Source organism: Scleropages formosus, chromosome 10 (assembly GCF_900964775.1).
Source record: "Scleropages formosus chromosome 10, fSclFor1.1, whole genome shotgun sequence".
Taxonomy (NCBI): Eukaryota; Metazoa; Chordata; class Actinopteri; order Osteoglossiformes; family Osteoglossidae; genus Scleropages; species Scleropages formosus.
Genome location: NC_041815.1, coordinates 15,402,962 through 15,422,905, shown reverse-complemented (window position 1 = coordinate 15,422,905; position 19,944 = coordinate 15,402,962). Strand labels below are relative to the sequence as shown.

The window sequence follows — 19,944 nt, the reverse complement described above, 5'->3', positions numbered from 1 at the left end:
AGGTCACTGGTCATACTTCTATCAATATCATTTTTCTGAAATGTATCTGTATTTAACTGAAAGTGTGATGATTTAGAATTTTTCTGAAATTGTCTTCCAATAAATAAGTTTCTTGGGTTTTAATGTTTGTCTCAGCAGTCTTAACTGTCTTATTAGGTGTTGTATTTGTCCTGAGAAGGGGACAGGTTGGCCAAGTTCTCATCTAGGAGATCTTTTTTTTTTTTTCCCCCCTGCCATTCCCCTGTTGGCTCCAAGACAACAGAGTACTGGTAGAATCTCATGAAGGAGGTTTTCAGTCACATGGATGACACGGACAGGTCAGTTGTGTCTAGCCTGCTGCACAGTCCTCGGAGCCTGTTCGTCACAAGGGTTCTTTCTCCGCCCAGAGAGAGGATGCAAAAGCTGTCAGCTGTGCATGTCAATGAGCCTTCAACAACGGCTTCCATTAAAGCACAGGGATGTCATGTGACTGAGACCTACCAGTCAAAATTCCATCAGAGTTCTTGTTTACAAAATCAGAGTACCTTTCCTTTCTCTTTTGCATGTGATGCAAGAACAACTCAGGAGCGATATGTAATGGGTAATAGGTTTAGAGTAATAAAGGTCACCTTTTTTTGTTAAATGTATGCCAAATACAGAGATCTGCCAAGGTTGTCTGGCATGTTCTAGCCATAATAAATGCGTTTTGTGCTTTAAGGCAAGCTTAATGTGCGGAGAGAAGTTTACCAAAACAGATCTGATATAAGGCATGTATTGAAGAATGTCAGCAACTACAGTAAATTGAATGGTTTAAAATGAACCAGACTAAAGTATCACAGCCACAAGGGCTAGTCACAAACCGAACTGTCAGCCGTCCTGAGAGCCACATCTTCGTTTCATATGTTCCTTCTGCCTAAGGAGCACATGGACAGGCGCTGTCACTGGGGCCTTTAATGTAACAGTCACTGCAATCATCCATTATCGTGTTTGTATCCATCACATATACCTGTACGTATTAAACCTCTGGATGCATGTTTGCATTAGGCGGTATTTCTCTCTTTGAAATCAAGGAATTAAAAAAAAGATTGACTTACCTGTGTAAGTGTAGTAATATCCACTTCCACCAGGTGGTGTCACTACAATAGGAGAAAAAGGGACAACTTTGGTTTTATCTGAACCATATTTCAGTGGGATACCCTTTACCTTTGTGGCAACTCATGTAACTAGATACATTTAGACGTGGATTAATTTAGAAAATGGTTCATTATTCATTTTAGTGTCAGTTTCATTAAATACCTTACACAGAATCACTCTTTTAACTCTGTTAAATCCTATCAATAGCCCTTAACTTTGACTAATGTAGTCAGTTTTAGCCAAGCTATACTTTCTTTAGGTTTTCTATACCCACGTGAAGGATTTAGAAGAAAGAACTGCATATTTGAGAGAGATTTTACGAATTAGGCATTGAAATCATTCACACCTGCAGGGCCCGTCAGGCGGTATTAAGATCATATAAAAATAACTCCCGGTTCTACAAACGGCTATCTGGGGTTTCGACGGAACTAATATCATCCTTACGTAACAAGCACTGAACTAGTGGAAATCAATGATTAACTAAAAGCTACACAGAACACAGCATCATTCTATCTGACACAATCGCTGTGCGTATGGCAAGTTTCTCATTTTCTCTGAATATCTGGAAGATGGTGACTGAGAAAACTAAGAGCATACAGACATACTCTGGGCTGCGATAAGTTGAAGTTATTTCCTCAAAGAAACACAGATCACAAGACTCATAAAGGGTATTGCAAAAAAAGATTTATTGCATAAATGCTTTCCATTTACTTTTATACAGATTTGAATATTTACAGGTAGAATATTTTGTAATTTTTATAGAACAATTTCTTAATATGCTGACTGTCTAAATGTGTACAATCTGCATGCTGAGTTTACATTTATTTATATGCCTGCAATTTCATACATATATTGACTATGTACAAATCTTTATACACATTTGTAGTTTAACCACCATGCTACAGAAGTTTAAGAAAGACTGCTTGGTTATGTTCAAGACGCCTCTTCCCAGGATAATTTGTACTGACTTGGAAAGAAAGCATTGGCTGGGCCTGCATCTTTGTTTCCAACTAGGCTTGAAAGCTGTGGAATACAAATATCGTCTGTTTTTAAACACATCATCTTTTATCCATGGTTCCATACTAATTATAAATCCAAAGCCACCTCCGTTATATGGCGTATTACAAGTGCTGCTGATTCAGAGGGCTTTTAAAAATGGGCAGGTTTTTCAGATTTAATAGGTCACTGTTATTATCACTGTTACATTTTTATGACATGTAGAAATAAATATATCATGTGAAACTCAGAGAAAATGCATGCCTCCTTTCTCATTTTACCTTAAATTCTTAATGATAACTATATTTTGCTTTGAAGAAGTTCTAAAATTCATACTTTCTAGAAAAAAGTTAGTGAGAAAAAATGACATGGCCATGACAAATAATATAACAGCATTATAATCATATTTCAATCTTATCATCTTCCTCAATATTTTCAAATATTTAAACTCTATTTAAATTATAAATTATTTCACTAGAGCTGGAATGTAATCAGTTTATTTTTTTTGCGAAAGTCAAACGAGCAGTTAAGGAAACAGTACAACAATGTTCTTAAAATAATGCCAGTAAAATGTCATCAAAAGGGTGCTTTGTTTTTTCATATATATCCATAAAATGAAAACTAAAATTTTTATTACTACTCTCAAAACTTTGAATGTACATTGGAAAGCAATATCCAAATTAATTTGTACGTACATACAGGAATATATGTTTGTCTATAAATATGGTATATATTTGGCAAACATTTATTCTATTTCTAGAAGGGAAGAAGATAGCATTATATTCTCATTGTCCTCAGCACCCTGAAATCTCTTGAACCATATCATAAAAATGAACATTCAATGAACATTTAATTTGCTGGGCGACAGACAGATTACAGAGGCAGACAAAAACAACAGGACGACCACAACTCCCCAACAAACCACTAGATGGTCCTACTGTACAACTGTAACAATTGGAGTCTTCTGTCATGCAAGAGGTGTGACTGAAAACACACACACACACACACACACACACACACACACACACACACACACAGAGTAATGACTGACTTCCTCTTCTCACACCACAGCAACACTCAAAGAGAGAATTATAAAATGTGCACATGTTGGTGTTGTGTGTTAAATACATTCCAGTGAATGTTTATGGCTTAAGAGAGGAGCTAGGGTGATGGGGAGCACACTGAATCCCCAGGCCATGACACTGCCCAGTCAAGAGGTACTCACATGTCTCAACATCATGCACACAAAGTGACCGTTAAATAGACTCCATACAGCTCAGACAACGTGGGGGATATTTACAGAATTTCACTCGGTCGCATGCACTGGGTACAAGCAGTCTGTGTAAAACTTGAGGTGGTTAAAAATATGTGTATTACCAACAGGAGTTTTGTACAGGAGTTCAGAAGTACCGTGTGTGAAAGCAGATTAATACCCGTCGCCTGGGCGACCGCAGAGCGTGACATCATTTGGACAGAGCGCAGTGCCAGGCCCAGATCCTCGTCACCGCGCATTATTATGAGTGCCGCTTGCGTGCCATTTGGGCTGCGCTCCCGCCTGTCCCGTCGCATTCTGAGCTCCAGTACATTTCAGATGAAAGAATCTTTATGCATACACTGCATGTAAAAGGTGTACAAAAAGTATACTGCAAAACAAATTCGCTCGAAGATAAAGAGTAATTCTCCAGCGAAAAAACCTCAAGTGCCGTGAGCTTCCAAATTTGTACCGGTGTATCCGAGTGGCTGCATCATGAGTCGGCGGGTAGGGACCATACGGCCTTGCTGGGATAAAAGGGAAGAAGGAGCCACTGATCTTTCTCATGGAGCGCAGAAAGCAGATTTAATGGAGGAGCGCTGCTGGAGAAATGCTGAGTGCATAGGCAAAAATGAGGTGGGGTGGTGCGGAGAACATACCCCCCCCACACACACACAGATACACAGGCTTTTTACATTAGCTGAGAGCTTCATGGCATACACCCCTTCCTCTTTTTATACAGGTTCTATGCCCTTAAGTGAGCAAGCGTACGCTTTGATGAACTAAGGAGCTGGGTTTGGAATCGGAAAACTGTTCAAATCCTTCTTAAAGTGGAGGATTCTTTGCCAAAGGGGATGATGCTATGCTATAGAATGTGATCTGAAGAAAAACGCCTGACTGGCTCTGTGGCTGTAGTAGCAGCAGTTCCTCCAGGCCAAACGCAAAGTACAGGTGACATTTGGTCACGGGCGGCCCGGGCTGGACTGAGCGTGGAGCAGATGGTGTGAGAGCCACCGATCTCCACGTTGCCACGGCAGCTGCAGATGGACATTAAGATATGCGGGGGCGCCATGGGAAGACGGATCCAGCGGCACCTTCAAGGAGCAAGGCCGTGTTTGAGGTCGGTGCATGTAAGACAAGGTGAGATCAGAGCCGAAAGCTACCGGTCAGACCCACCCACATGGACACGGTAAAAGGGAGGCTTCTTACGTTTCAAAGGGTGGGTCGTACACGCGTGAATGTGTACATATACACAAGTGATCTGTCCTGTTTGACACACACGGGAATGCTTCGGGAGCACCAGGTTGAGTATGGGGCCGCCAGACATTAGACATAATGGTCTCACACAAGCTCTTACAGACTGTAATATGCGCTGTAAAAATAGTGGCTGAGAAACCCCGGACATGTCGGGCGCCTAAGAAAGACCCTACTAGTCCGAGAGGCCCCGGCTCAGCAGGCGGCACTGCGTCACATCGCTGGCGCACACACAGACACTCCTGCCCGCTCCGCATGCACTCTCCCCACAGTCTCGTATTGAGGAGCCCAAAGTGGAGAGAGATTTCAGAGGAAGAAAGTCCTGCTGCTCGGTAGAACACAGCTGCCTGAAACCCCCCTCGGAGAGGGCGAGCGCCTGCCGCTTCTTCATTCTTCGTTCTTCATTTCGATCACTTAGCCGGATTTCATTCCAACCCACTCCTCTTACCGGGCCCAATTAGCTGGTGGTTATCAGTAATATTAATACAGATGTTCTGTATTTATTTCTCCCTGGAGAAAAACGCTGCTGTGAAATACAGTATTTCTCACACATGTTAAAAAAAGCAGGAAACACAAAAACAGAGCAACTAATTAAGCAGCTGAGAAACCATGGCTGGAGCAAACAGCCCCTTGGGAAAAGAGCTCAAGCCCCTGGCTTCAAGGACCACGCCGCAGCCCGGCCGTGTCTCAGGATGGCTTTCACACACAACCCCCCCGCAGAGGGAAGATAGTTCCGAACTCCTGCACTTTATTGCATTAAGGAACGAAGTGACACGAAACCGAAAGACAGCCCTTGGATGTCCCTGCCAGAGAGATGGAGGGGCGGCCCTCAGTGAGGCCCCCTGCTGGCTTCCGTCTTGGCGGACATCGTTGTGTCGCTCACGTGCTGACCTCACGCTCAATGTCTCCTTGTGAGGCGAGTTTACTGATTTTTTTTTGGCCATTTCAAAGTGTTTTTATTTTGTAGAAAAAGAAAAATGTCATCACCCACTGGCATGCACATGCAGGTCATTTTCCCGCTCACAGTGGGCGTGGCTACTCCATGCCGTTCCGCAGCATCTGATTGGCTGCGATGAGCATGACGCTGATGATGAAAGCCATGGCGAATGCGCAGATGAGGCTCTTGCGCACACATGTCTGCCGGTTCTTCTTCTTGGGATGCACTGCGCCAGAAGAGGGAAGAGGAAACAGGAAAGAGAAACGTTATGGAAACGGCCAAAGTGAAGAAGGTGGCTGGGGGGTGGCTGTGTGCTCACCACAGATCTGACCTTTAGAACGGCACCCAGAGACCTCAAGAATCCAAGAAAGAAGAGATACAACCGATTTCCAAGAAACAGTAAAGAAAACAAAACTGTCAGTGTTACTATGGTCATTTATGGTATTCAAAGAAAAAAAAAAAAATCACACTTTAATTTCACAGCTAGGAGTGAGTGTGCGCAGGTCATTTGTCCTAGTAAAACTTTCTGTGCTATAAAGGGATTTGTAGATGAGGGGGATGTCCTCTATTTTCCATGCCTGATTAGATGGAGGATCAGCTAGACAGAGGCCAACGCGGATTCCGTTCAACCCAGGCGTATCGAGTTCACCCAGAACTGGTGGAAGTCAGCCTGCTGTTTTATGGATGGCTCTGACCCCGGCACAGAGCAGGCAGCCAGCAGATCCATCTCTCCCCATTATGGGCGGTTATTGGCCTTGGGTCTGGCACCAGGCCAGAACTGATGGCTCTGCCAGCAGTGTCCTTTACCTGTGATCACCTGCCTCTCCACGCTTCCTGCATGCATCCAGGCTGCTGTAGGAGGGGGTGCCCCCTGCCCCCGTTCCACAGCCAGGACTCAAAACTCGACTAAACCCAGATCTCATGGCCTCCGATCCAGACACACGGTGACAGCTCTCACAGCAACATCATTCCCCAGTGCGCAGATCTGAAATAATGTGCTCAAACAACAGTACTCCAAAACTAATCAAAACACACACAGGCAGCTACAAGTAATATTCGCTTCATGATAGAGTCACTGGATAGTTTTTTTTTACTAAAGATTACCGGCTCGCAGCATTTGAAAGCATCAGATTGCTTCTGAGCCAAAGGTATCCGAATTTAAATACCTGATACCTGAGCTAAGACTGTATGGTCACTTATTTTTACAGTCGGTCAGACTGAAGAATATTGACTTTCTTTTTGCTCAACTCATGAAGGATGTGAGCCACTATCAAGAGGGTTAGAAATATTAAAGCTGCTCTGAAAAGAAAATTAACATAGAAAAGTGGGGATATCCTGCAGATTTAGGAATAATTGCGTATGGCATTATCATTTCTATTGAGGTCAAGAGATAAATAATTCATAGTGAAAAATGGGATAATTCAAAGGGAGTTTCTCAAAGTGCAATATCCATGTGTCTCTGTTTCTTAATGCTGGGAAGCTGGTGCCTAAGCAGGAGAGCAGAGACACTTCCCAGCATCCGCTTCTGCTGCCAGGGACCCTGGTGCCCTTACCTGGCACCCTACTTCTTCTAAAGCACATGTCTGTTGCACTTGTTTGCCAACACTGGCTCAAGCCACTTGGCTCCGGACAAAGATCAAGTGGAAGGATTCATTCACGTGGGTTCTGTCACATTCCACGACCACTTAGCCATGTTTGCAAAGAGCTGTTAGAAAAGAGCCAGTACTGCCGGTAGATTCTTTGAGAGTGCCACCCCAAACCGACCGCAGCCATTTACTTCCAGTTTACTTTCACATTTATTTCTAATTTGCTCCACAATTTGTAGAACACCCCTCGCCTTTGTTATCGATAGTGCTTTCTTCGGTACACAGACGGCCGTGCAGCACACACACTGCCAATGTGCACATTACGGGCACCGTTGCAGGGGAGAACAACGCTTTGGGGCCGAGGTAAACCGTAGCAGCGTTCCAAACAACAGACGCTTTGAACGGTGAGAGAGGGATGTGATCCAAGGGGCCTAGAGGATGAGATCTGAGCCAGTCCCAGCATGGAGACTACGCTGTGCCACTGGAACAGAAAGGGATGGTGTGCAAGTAGAGAGCCCCCCTGGACTTTCTCCCCAGTGTTTCTGGTAAATTTAGTACAGCGTGTTATTATAATAATAGTAACAGTTATTATTATATTACTATCATTCCTTATCATTAAAATAATATTTTAATGAGAAAGAAATATAATAATAACTGATATTATTTATTTGAATTAATAAATATGCATAAATATACATGCATCTGTGTGTGTGTGTGTGTGTATATATATATATATATATATATATATATATATGTTTTTCTGCAGGTTAAAGTAAAGAACACTCAAAGTCATACATACTGTATATAGTGCACCGGTGACTGTGTTAGTCATATGGTCCCGTGACTCCAAAGTTTGTAAATACCTTATTAATAAATCACCAGGTTACACTTGTGATGGTAATGGAGTTAGATACTTCCTGACAGCACAACAGGCATGAAAAGGGAGTATGGGAATGATGCTCCTCTGGAGGGATGGGAGGTTGATGCTCTCGCACAGCCCAACTCGGTACTCACCTCCCTCAAACTCTGTCTGGCAGTTCCCAGAGTTCTCATTGAGGCTCTCCTCTTCATTGATGATAATGTTTTCGATGTCCTTCATGGTGAGGTGGTCCCGGAAGGCGTGGAACAGCACGTGTTTCAGTTCCTCGAGTGTTATTCGCTGCATGTCGAACTGTAAGGGGAAATAAAGAGCACGGTGCTCAGGACGCCCCATAATGGAAGAACACGCAAAGGAAAGGCAGAGTGGGTACAATGCACTGGCGGAGTGTGATTACATAGTCGATCCTCTTCATGGTCTTCCGAATGATTTATTTATTATGCTGGAGGAAAAGTGAGGACAGCGTTTGATTCAGTCGGGATTTGCATTTTGCTCCTTTTAGAACATAACTTCGTACAAAGTCCATCTTGCTTGTACATTCTGTGACTTTAGCCTGGGCTTCTGAAGGAACAGAAAGCACTTCACTCAGCAGGGCTGATAGTCTAAGGAATTGGGGGGGTCAGGGAAAATGTTTGGGTGGTGAAGAAGCTGCCCACTTCCTCAGTGTAAGCCAAGGACAATAAATGCTTTCTCCGTTGAGTACTCAACTCAAAATGAGCAGACAGAGACTAATGTAAACAGCAGACAGATTTAGCCCACATAGACTTACTGTGGTAAACTTAACGTCTCCTTCTGACTTCCCATACTCTACCATAACCTGTGCAAAATATTAAGTGTTGGACAAATTCAGCATGATTACACAAGAGAGCAACTAAAAAAGTATTTCCCTATTTTGATGCGCAAAGGATTTAATGAGTACAGAGGAATTGCGCGCGTGCACGCACACGCACGCGCACGCACGCACGCACATTTTCAGAACCACTTGTCCCATACAGGGTTGCAGGGAACCGGAGCCTACCCGACAACACAGGGCGCAAGGCCGGAGGGGGAGGGGACACACCCAGGACGGGACGCCAGTCTGTCGCAAGGCACTCCAAGCGGGACTTGAACCCCAGAGCCACCGGAGAGCAAGACCATGGTCCAACCCACTGCGCCACCACACCCCCCTTTACAGAGTAATTATTAATGTATATATACTATACATGCACAAACTAAGCAATCTGCAAAAACAGAGTTCAGAAGAATGAATTTGGAACATGAAGATCATTTAATACAGAGACTGGTCCATGAATTGACAAAAACAATGTTTGATCTAAATGATACATTTATTGTTTCTGGGCATCTCATTCTGGCAGCTTTGAACTGAGGTGAAAAGCTGCCCAGAAACAGCCTTTAGCTTCTCTTGCCAGTCCCATACATCACGCAATGACCGCTGAATGCTCACTTCAAGGGCACCCAGGATGACCTTGACGTTCGCCCAAGGTGTCTACAGATGCATCACTGGTTGGCTTTGCTGTGGTATGAGCTCCGCCCTCTTTCCTGGAGTTCTAAGTGACACTCGCTTTGATTCAGACCAAAAAGTTTCATATTACTGATATCAAATAGAGAAGGGGTGCGGTGGCGCAGTGGGTTGGACCACAGTTTTGCTCTTCAGTGGGTCTGGGGTTCGAGTCCCGCTTGGGGTGCCTTGCGACGGACTGGCGTCCCGTCCTGGATGTGTCCCCTCCCTCTCTGGCCTTACGCCCTGTGTTGCCGGGTAGGCTCCGTGACCCCGTATGGGACAAGTGGTTCTGAAAAAGTGTGTGTGTGTGATATCAAATAAAGGTATAATACATTTTTATGTACCAGAAATGTTTTCAGTAACAAAAAGCAAAATCTAAACTAATTTATCAAACTCTCAGAATCTGCAATACCTGTGTACGTTAGCATTTCCATAGACCATAACTGTAGTAGAGGAACAGCGACAATTGCTAGAGGAAAAAGCAAGCTAAAGGTCAGTCTCATTTAAAACACCAAAGTCAAGAATCTATGTGTCTGCTGAATAAAGCCTTGGATTTTGACAACGAAAAAAATTACATTTAAAATGATCACTCTTCGTTAAAATATATTGATTCCAATAGGAATCACTTAGTGAAATCGTGTATTTCCATGAAGAAACAACTCAAGGTGAATTATTACCATAGTGTGTATTAATTTATTTGAGGCCTAACCAACTTATCATCCATCTTAAGAATTTATTATCAGGTATAATCGGGACAGTGGCGTTAAAGTGCAATGCCTCGATGGCACAGCTGTCAGCCTCAAAGTAAATGGTAATTTAGCCCAGGAAGAAAAACCGACAGATGACGCAGTAGATAATAATAGAGCCATAAATCATTGTGGCTTCTTTATGTAACACAAGCACCAGGGTGAAATATGACAAGAATTTAAGGTCTTTTACCCATAGAGTTTTAACATTAAAAACAGACAAAGGCAAAAAGACTGATTTCCTGTTAAACTACATTTTTAAATAAAGTAGTAAGGATTTGCACAGTTTTTATTTGTATATTGTGCCTGAAGTAGAGCAATATATTATTCTAACAGACAACAAGAACAAATTTATGGAAAGTTACAATTATCCTCTTTGTGTAGGAGAGTGATCAGGTGGGATATTCTGAATGTGGACTCTGACAGCACAATAAAAAGTGGGTGATACTGAGGTTGTAGACAGCTAACAGCAGGTATTCTGGATAATAAGCAGGGGGATCTAATTGAATGCCAGTGTTTTGGGGGATGATGCTGTAACTAACAAACCTTATTCATTGGTGATGTCATCATTTTTACTGCCAAGCTGCAATTGCAGTTTTGCACCAACAGAGGCACTGTGGTAACTATTTGTGTCTACTGTTCAGATACAAGCCCATCAAAAATAAACCTGTAGAAAGGAAGGCATTGACTGGGATCCAATGTGTCACTCACACAAGCCTTACATTTGTTAATGTCATGTCCATACCTGCACCTCAGCTAGCAGCACCTGGCTCCAATTAAGCACCTGGCGGCAATTGGAGCGCTCGCCTTCAAAAGACCCTTCTCAGCTCTTTCTCGCTTGTGGAATCTCATTGAGACAACCGTCCCCTCTGCGCCTACGTTACTCATCACATCCTATGTCCCGTTCTCCTTCGTCCCTGTCTCCTGTTCTTCGTTCACTTGCTTCTGACCATTCACCTCACCTCCTGACTTCGACTACGGATCTTCTCTCCCACTCTGACCGCCGATCGACTGACTCTTTGCCCATCCCCGACATTGAGAACTCGTCTGATCCCTCAGTTCCAAACAAACGGTCCTGCACTTGGGTCCAGCCTTCCCCGCGTCCTTTGTTCCACGTGACAGTTTAACCAGGTAACTAAAGGATGTATAGCTTGATGATTTTTTCTGAGCAGCATGATCAAGCCTTTATTATGTCTGTCTGACCTTCAGAACCAGAGGACCCTATTGGGAACTATTAACAATAGAGCATTACTATAATGTTTCTGTGGAGGGTAGCAAATCAAAAAGAAACCTTAGAAAGAAAACAAATTTACTCAGGTCCATCATAGCAGACTGCCAGTTCAGTTTTGAGGGTTGCTTAGAATGCCTGTGTACCAATTTACCAATGTAAATATTCATGGAAGCAGGCAAAAATGATGCTTAAGGGTAAGCGGAGAAATGAGAGGACAATGATGGAGAACCTCATTGAATGGGGGCAGGGAAGTGCAGGGTCTGAACTGGCAGATCAGATGTCACCAGTCAGCCAGAAACACATGGGAGATAAGACTAAAACGGACACATTGACAAAACAGAGACAGCCCACCACCATGGAAAGACCCTCATCCAAGGCATACTGGACTGACAGGTCTGTTAATCAAATCTCAGGAAATCACACTAGCCCTCCCCATCTGGAAGATGTCCAAGTGACCATACTGCTAGTACCAGATACTGTCAACAACACCAGGCTCATCCCAGCCTGCCAGGGGAGAAATACAAACACTGCAGCAATGAGCCTACTACCTGGTGCAGCCACCTCCCTGTACTATGAGCCTTAGACATGCTCAGCTGCTTGTTTGAATATTGCATTCTCCTGCCACTTACCCAAGAGATCGGTGCCTGTTGATTCCCTCCAACACTGCCCAAGATTCTACCACTTCAGTATGATTTCCTTCCTCTGTGCTGGTTTCTATCTTTATAACAGCAAAATAAAGTTATGGTGAAGCTTGAGTAGAAATTTGAAAGCTGCATGGCACATATTCTTGGTTAAGGCAGAGAATGGTAGAGCAGGATGGGGCAGTTTAGGGCAGAACAGACTGAAGTGGGGCAGTAGAAGGGAGGGAAAGCAGCTCTTTTTAGTAGTGTTTTACTTTTATTCACTTATATCAAAGCACAATGGCTAAATATCAAGGCCTGCAACTGAGGGGCGGGGGCCTTGTGCCAAGGCACAGAATTCACTCTTACAGGTGATACATTAGAGGTGCATTCTGGGAGATAAAGACAGTGATGACCTTTACATTCCAACCAGATACGATGAAATTTGGGCCTCTGATAAATACAACCTTGAAAACCTGCCTGCAATGCCAGTATTTTGAGTGTGTGTTTGTATCAATATTGCAGTGAAGCACATTAGGGTGTATTGGTGATGTGGTTCTCATGGGGATACACTGTCCTCTCTTCGACCAGTTGTCGGCAAACACCACAGGGGTTATTGATGAGTCCTGCTGCTTTCAGGCATCCGTCCACTTAACAGCAGTTAGTGGCACATTAATTGCATTCTCCCCCCGTAAGGTGAACCCTGGCTCAGCCTCAGGATGAGGGCAGACCGCAGGCAGGCCAACTGCCTTACTGCGGGTAGGGATGGGGGCATTTTGGATTCTCATATTCATTGGGGGCTAATGTTCAGCAGAGGGGAAAATTCCCTGTCTTCCCTGTCAACCCTCTCTCTTCCCATGCATCACAACTCTTCTTCCATCTTCCTTCTAGAACCAAAGACTCACCATCATCCATGATTTCAGTTCTTCCTCCATTCTACCCGCTCATTTTATCACTCCAGTTCCTAGTTGACCTTAACCTTCCCTTGCCAGCCGCCCCCCATCGCTCGCCTCCATCTCCTATCAGAGGCGCTGCTGCTCCAACAGCAGTGGGGGAGGATCTCATTCAGAGGCCTGGGAAGTGGGAAGGCGATTGTCAGCCACAAATGAACGGCGTAGAATGTAAAAATGAAAAAAAGGTTAGCAGCAATATCTAAAAGGAGTATTTCTTGTTTATGATATTTTAGTTTTTCCATCTTGACTCTGTCGCTACGACAACCGCGGGCTGCTTGAGACCTTCACTAAAGCACACTGGAGGGGGATATATACTTCTTCTGGTCTCCAAAGACCGGTTTCGTAACAGGCAGATGAGAGTGGGTTTCAGGTCCACTGGGACAAATTTGTTTCTCATTTCCAAAACCTATTAAGGACACCACTCTTAGTCATTACTTTATTACTCCTATGAGTAACCAAGCAGCACTGGAATTAATGGAACATGTCTTGCTGTCACTTTTAAACCCATATAAAAACACACGTGATACTGAAAGAACACTGAGTCAAGCTCCTTACCTCTGGCTTTTATATGCAAATATACGGAGTCGGATGTGTAACTAGAAGGTATATTTTTCATGATACAATGAACTTTACCAGGAATTGGCTGTGATACATCACACTTAACGCTTTACCTTGATAAACAGCTTCAGGGAAATTCACAGCATTTCACAGACATAATACACAGGTGAAACAAGGCGGTATCTAATCAATCCCTTTCGCACTCTATGCAGTTTTTACATCTTCTGAAATTCTGTAACAGTACACTGAAAATGCAGCAGACTGGGGGGTATAGGAAGGGTGATGTTACTTGATAGGAAACCAAAGCTAATAATTGCTGGATTCCTGACTTTGAGTGTTAAAGTCTCGCACAAAGTTGATGATCAAATAAAAAAGGCATGATGAATTAAACGGGTACTGCTTCAGTGTAATCAGAGAAGTCACTAAAACTCATACAATTTTAATTTCCCAGCTAAAAATTCAACACTTATGTAACTGAAAGGCAATAACACACCATAATGGTAATTTGTTCAGCCGCACTGGGTGTTTTTGTCATGGAGATCAACAAAGTAAAAAATGAAAAGGTTGCCTGAAATAAACCCTTTCGATATGAGGCACCTGGTTTGACAACTCCATAAGAGAGCGGCTACAATAAATACATTTACTGTCATAAAACAGTTCCATGGCAGCTATATTGATCTGCGCCTTTTAACGTTTCATCAATTTCACAAAACCACTGGACTGACAAAATAATGAATGTTTACATTTTTCACACTTAACAACCCACTGGATCACCGAAGATTTCCCTGATAAGATACAAACAGAAGCAAGTAATCACAATGCAAAAGATACACTGTAGAAACAAATATAGACTGAAAACATCATCCAGACTGATGCTGATAAAAGCATTGTCTACTTCTCCATGCCAGATGTGCCAGCTGTGCCAGCTGCCACAGGAAGTGAAGTATCAGGTATACAGTAGAGATATGTTTTGAACTGACAGGCCTGAAAAGCAGCCCTGGCATTTATCAGGGGCTCTTTCATACTTAAACAGTCTAAACACTAAGTTGAATAACAGTGGCTCTCCTGCTGTGTTCTTCGAGAAAACTTTTCTCTTGTAGGTCATACTAAAGGTGTCCAGATCCATGGCACAACTCTTTGTGTTACAAATTATTAGAGGTCAGCCAGCTACCATCCCTGGGAGGAGCTCAGTCAATCAGGAGAAATGCCATAACTGTAGTGCACTCTGTTTTGTCCTCAGTGGGCAAGCCGTCCTCCTTGATAATGACTTGCAGCAGAAGAGGACCCCCCCCCACTCTCTCTCTACAGGCCACAGGAAATATGGAATGGTTGTCAGCTTTCAGCCTTAAGCCGACAAACAGAAGAAAAAGGCTAATGAAACACTGCTAGAGACAAATGACCTATTTCTTAAAAAGAAAAGGGTTTTCCCAAAGAGAGTGGGGAAAAAAAAAATACAGTAAAAAGCAAAGATAAGCACCCTCATGCAGGCTGGCAGCTTATATATTCCCCATGAAAACTGTGAAAAACTGATACACTTAGTAGTCATCCTTTTTTGCAGCAATCCACAAAGCCTTCAGAGGAAGAATATTATACCTGCATAGGTGACCTCACTTTCAGTAGCGTTTCTAATAAAGTGAACAAACAGAGCTCTATGGAGTCCTAGTTGGTTCTGCCAAACCAGAAAGACCCTGGGACTGCAGTAAGTTCTTGTAGAAGCGCAAAGCAGGCTGCCAGTCATCAAGCAGTTCATTAAAAAGCAATGATGTTCATATAGTTACTCAAAAGGGAAGCTTCTCTATAAACCCTGGAGCAAGGGTGAATGAGAGCTCCCTCTAGCCCACACCCCTCATTTGGGGAGCACGTGAAATCTATAGGGCCTGGGGTTTCATGCTGTCAACACCGGGAAGAGAATGAAATTTAAGTCAGAAGAGCAAACACCACATTTAGCCTCCCTCCCCCCCTTTTTACTTCTCTGTCTTTCCCTCTCTTTAAATCTCTCTTGAGAAGAATTTGTCCAGGGTGACAATCTGCCCCACATCTCAAACTAAAATCGTCACTATTAAGGCGTCGCCCCACTCTCTGGAGCATTGTTAAGCACGTGCTCCAGTAGGTAAGGGTCATGTGCCTGCTCACATACTACACATGTGCTCTTCTGCCAGCAGGACATCAAAATTCATGCCAACACACTTCTTCTCTGTTGAGAAGTTCATTGACGAAGGTCTAGGACCAGGATGTGCCAGGTAATCTGTCAAAAAAACAATAGTGAGGCTGTATATATTACTGACTGTGTGACTGTTTACAAAATGACTTCACCACCAAACTATCAATCATGGCAGGCAGGGATGCAGACACATCAAAGACTGATTAGAGCACATCTCCACAGATACAAAAGCATTGGCATTGCTCAGTCATGTTAAAAGGTAAACACAGAAAGCCCATTGCTGAGGCCTGGTTAGTTTTGTGCTCATCATCATAGGGCAGCTTAGGACACAGTGCTGAGTCTGCTGATAGAGATCCCAACCAACATCAACAACCACTTGTCCCAAGGGGGGTCGCAGCGAGCTGGAGCTTACTTGGCAACACAGGGCATAAGGCCAGGGAAGGAGACACACCCTGGACCAGACGCCAGCCTATTGTTAGGCACCCCAAGCATGGCTCAAACCCCAGACTTCCCACACACCAGGCACCAGACAAACCCACAGTGCCACCATGCCCCCGATAAAGAACCCTTCTACAAAAATTATGTTTTTTATATTTATTTCAGTGATCAAAATCCATTACAATTGTCACATTACCAATCTCCTGAATAGAAATCATCATATAATGGCCCTGAGTTGCCTAATGAAATCACAACAAAATGTAACCGTGTAAAAATATTACACACACAGAGACAGATAGACACGCTGCACACACACATACACACGTATTCAAGTTGCACAAAAGAAGCAATTACTTCAAAAGAAACATTTTTATAAATGTTTGAAGTTCGCCAGGAGGCAGGACAGTGACCCAGCTGCAGTGTGGGAAATGATTTTGCGGTCAGATGAGATCAAGATACAGCTTTTTAGCTAAAATTCAAAGCACTATGTGTGGCGCAAACCTAATGATGCCCATGCTTCACCAACCTAATATGCCCATGGCCATGAAATACAATTCCTACAACAAAATGTGGTGGTGGCAGCATCATGAAGAGACAGCTTATTAAATAAAGAATAAATGGAGCAAAACACAGAGCAGCATGGTAAGAGAACCTGCTTCAGTCAACAAAACTAGTGGCGTGAAGGAAGGATGGTGTTGGTGTCCCAAAGTGTCTGGGGTGTGTGATGGAATACGGGTTCATTGCTCGCTTTGTATGGAGTTTGTGCGTGCTTCTCATATTTGTGTGGGGTTGCTCAGGTTTCCCCTGACAGCCCAAAGATGCATTGCAAGAGAACTGGTGACTCTAAATTGCCCATACTGTGTATGTTACATTGCTCTGGTATATAGATGAGTAGAACACTGTAAAGAGTGTAGTGAACTATACTTACTCACTTTGAATAAAGGTGTCTGCTACATACTGCATAGCAATCACTGTATGTAGGACAGCTGGTAGTGTAATAGTTAGAGTGACTGCCTTTAGACTCAAAGGTTGCAGGTTTGAGCCTTACCTCTAGCTGTAGTATCCTTGAGCAAGGTACTTACCATGAATTACTCTGATAAAATTACCCAGCTGTATAAATGGGTAAATAATTGTAACATTATAAGTAGCTTTGGAGAAAAGTGCCTGCAAAATGAATAAATAAAAAATGCATTTTGGAAGAAATTTCCCTTTTCAGCAGGACAATGACCACAGGCCCAAGAACAAAACAACACTTGAATGGCGCAAGAAGAAATACATGAATATTCTACAATGGCCTGGTCAAAATTCATATCTCAGTCCCATGGAGAAACTGAGGCATTATTTGACTGCTCCAATCTACAAGTATTATCAGAACAACCGGGGTAAATCTGCCTTCAAGAACAGAACAAAGTCACTCTCAAACAGTATACAAAGCTGGTATACTAGGTCCTTGTGTTATGAGCATCTGAGTTACACATTTTCAAACATGCAAACACACAGACACACACACATTTTCAGAACCGCTTATCCCATACAGGGTCACGGGGGAACCGGAGCCTACCCGGCAACACAGGGCGTAAGGCCGGAGGGGGAGGGGACACACCCAGGACGGGACACCAGTCCGTCGCAAGGCACCCCAAGCAGGACTTGAACCCCAGACCCACCAGAGAGCAGGACTATGGTCCAACCCACTGCACCACCGCGCCCCCTAAACATGCAAACATTTTATGGTTTATTTTTCCATTGTATTTTTTTTCACGTTTCAATTTTTTTTTTTTTTTTTTTTTTTTTGTGGAGTGAATGTCACTTATGTTTCTGTGTTGTCAGGAGCTGGCAGTAAAATACTGACACAGTAGAGGTGTGAGACTGGATTAATTCAAGTGGCTTCCACAGTGTTTACAGCTCGTGTCTGCTGTTTGTAGGTGTCAGTGATCAATAACAAGATGACTAACACTACACATATTCATGGCATGAATTGGTCAACAGTGGCACTGAACAGGAAATCATGGACACAAAGTATTTTATTTTCAGTCATTTTACTCATTCACTTCAGTCATTATAAATTAGGTTGTTTACATATATGGTTGAAGTTAAAACATTAAAATATAAGGCTTACAGCATAGGGGGTATGGTGGTGCAGTGGGTTGGACTGGGTCCTGCTCTCCGCTGGGTCTGGGGTTCAAGTCCTGCTTGGGGTGCCTTATGAGAAACTGGTGTCCTGTCCTGGGTGTGTGTCCCCCCCTCCAACCTTATACCCTGTGTTGCTGGGTTAGGCTCTGGCTCCCTGCGCCCCCTGAATGGGACAAGTGGTTTAGCGTGTGTGTGCATGCTTACAGCTTAGGAGGTGTGGTGGTGCAGCAGGCTTGGCTGGGGCCTGCTCTCTGGCAGATCTGGTGTTCAAGTCCTGCTTGAGGTGCCTTGTGCTGACTGGCATCCTGTCCTGGGTGTGTCTCCTCCAGCTTTGTGCCCTGTGTTGCTGGGTTAGACTCTGGCTCACTGAAACCTTGTTTCAGCAAGTGTGTGTGCTTACAACTTTTTTTTTTAGTAAAGCTTAATCTTTGACTTTTACAGAATCTAACGAGGGAATAAATCAAGTTAAAAGCATAGTAACACAGATTATTGACTATACACAAAACAAACTGAAAGCGGCCAGGTGCTTACAATTAGTTATCCATGAGTTATTTCTCAGAACGCAAGTGCGGAGTTCTTTTCTGAAGATGGGCTAAGTTCAGGGTTCGGTCGACGTTCAAAGAAGGAGGGTCGAGATCTTAAGGGTTGTGGTTTTGATGTGAAGATTGAGATCTGAGGAGTCATGGTTCAAAGAGCAAAATAAAGCATGAGGAAAAGCGAGGTCTCTCGATGAGATCCCTGATTTACTGTGGGCGGGTTTCTTCATTTAAATGCTTTATTTAGGTGCAGGTGTTTAGCATGTGCTTTGGATTAACAGATTATCTTTCTCTGTGGTCCTCTGGGGTATTTTCCAGAGGTTTCTTTATTTGGGGTACATTCATTCCTTCATTTGTTCATTCATTCATTCATTCATTCATTCATTCATTCATTCAAAAGAGAATAAGCTGCCCCGTCCAAGATGTTTCTTGCCACATCTCATATATTTCCCGGACAGGCTCTGGAACACAGTGACTGTGAATAAAATAAAGACTTACACCTAATTTATTATAGCTTTCTACAGACAGATTTCTACAGAACCTAGGTTGTGACCAAATGGAGCGACGTCTGTTTTATGCTTTTATTAATTTTGATGCAGTGGTTGGAGCTACAGTCTTCCAATACTGATTGTGTTTTTAAGATGAGCACCCAGTCTACACATTTACCCTACAAGACAAAATGGTAATTGCAGCAAAAAACAGCTCTACCATGTGTTCACTTATCAGGTTTGAATACTTATGCAAACAGCATATTTAATTGTTTTATTTCTCCCAAAAATGTTTTCTAACATAAAAACAATTCTACCTTAAAATAATTAATTTTGAGCTTCAAAGTTTTGAAATGAAGTGCCACGGGGAACAAAAACTCAATGCACCATTTGTGATTCAATAAAAATCAAATGTGCGTGTGTATGCATGGATATGCACACAGGCACTCGTGCACATACACATACAGAGACAAATGCATACATACGGCATATATGCATTTGTAAACATATCTTTTTAAATTAAACAGTCAGTACACACATACAAAGAGAAGGTCTTTAGTAAAAAAA

General features: G+C 43.2%; 1 protein-coding gene across 2 annotated transcripts in view; it reads right to left on the bottom strand.

Moving 5' to 3' along the window:
• Positions 1-2,699: 2,699 nt before the first annotated feature.
• The window catches only part of caln1 (calneuron 1), a 40,914-nt gene continuing 23,669 nt past the window's right edge, over positions 2,700-19,944 (bottom strand). For both annotated transcript variants that reach the window (XM_018732467.2, XM_018732468.2), the window contains exons 5-6: positions 8,153-8,309; positions 2,700-5,778 (exon numbers count right to left, since the gene is read on the bottom strand). In XM_018732467.2, the coding sequence (XP_018587983.1) occupies positions 5,651-5,778; positions 8,153-8,309 (285 nt within the window). In that variant the 3' untranslated portion in view covers positions 2,700-5,650. The remainder of the gene's footprint in view (positions 5,779-8,152; positions 8,310-19,944) is intronic.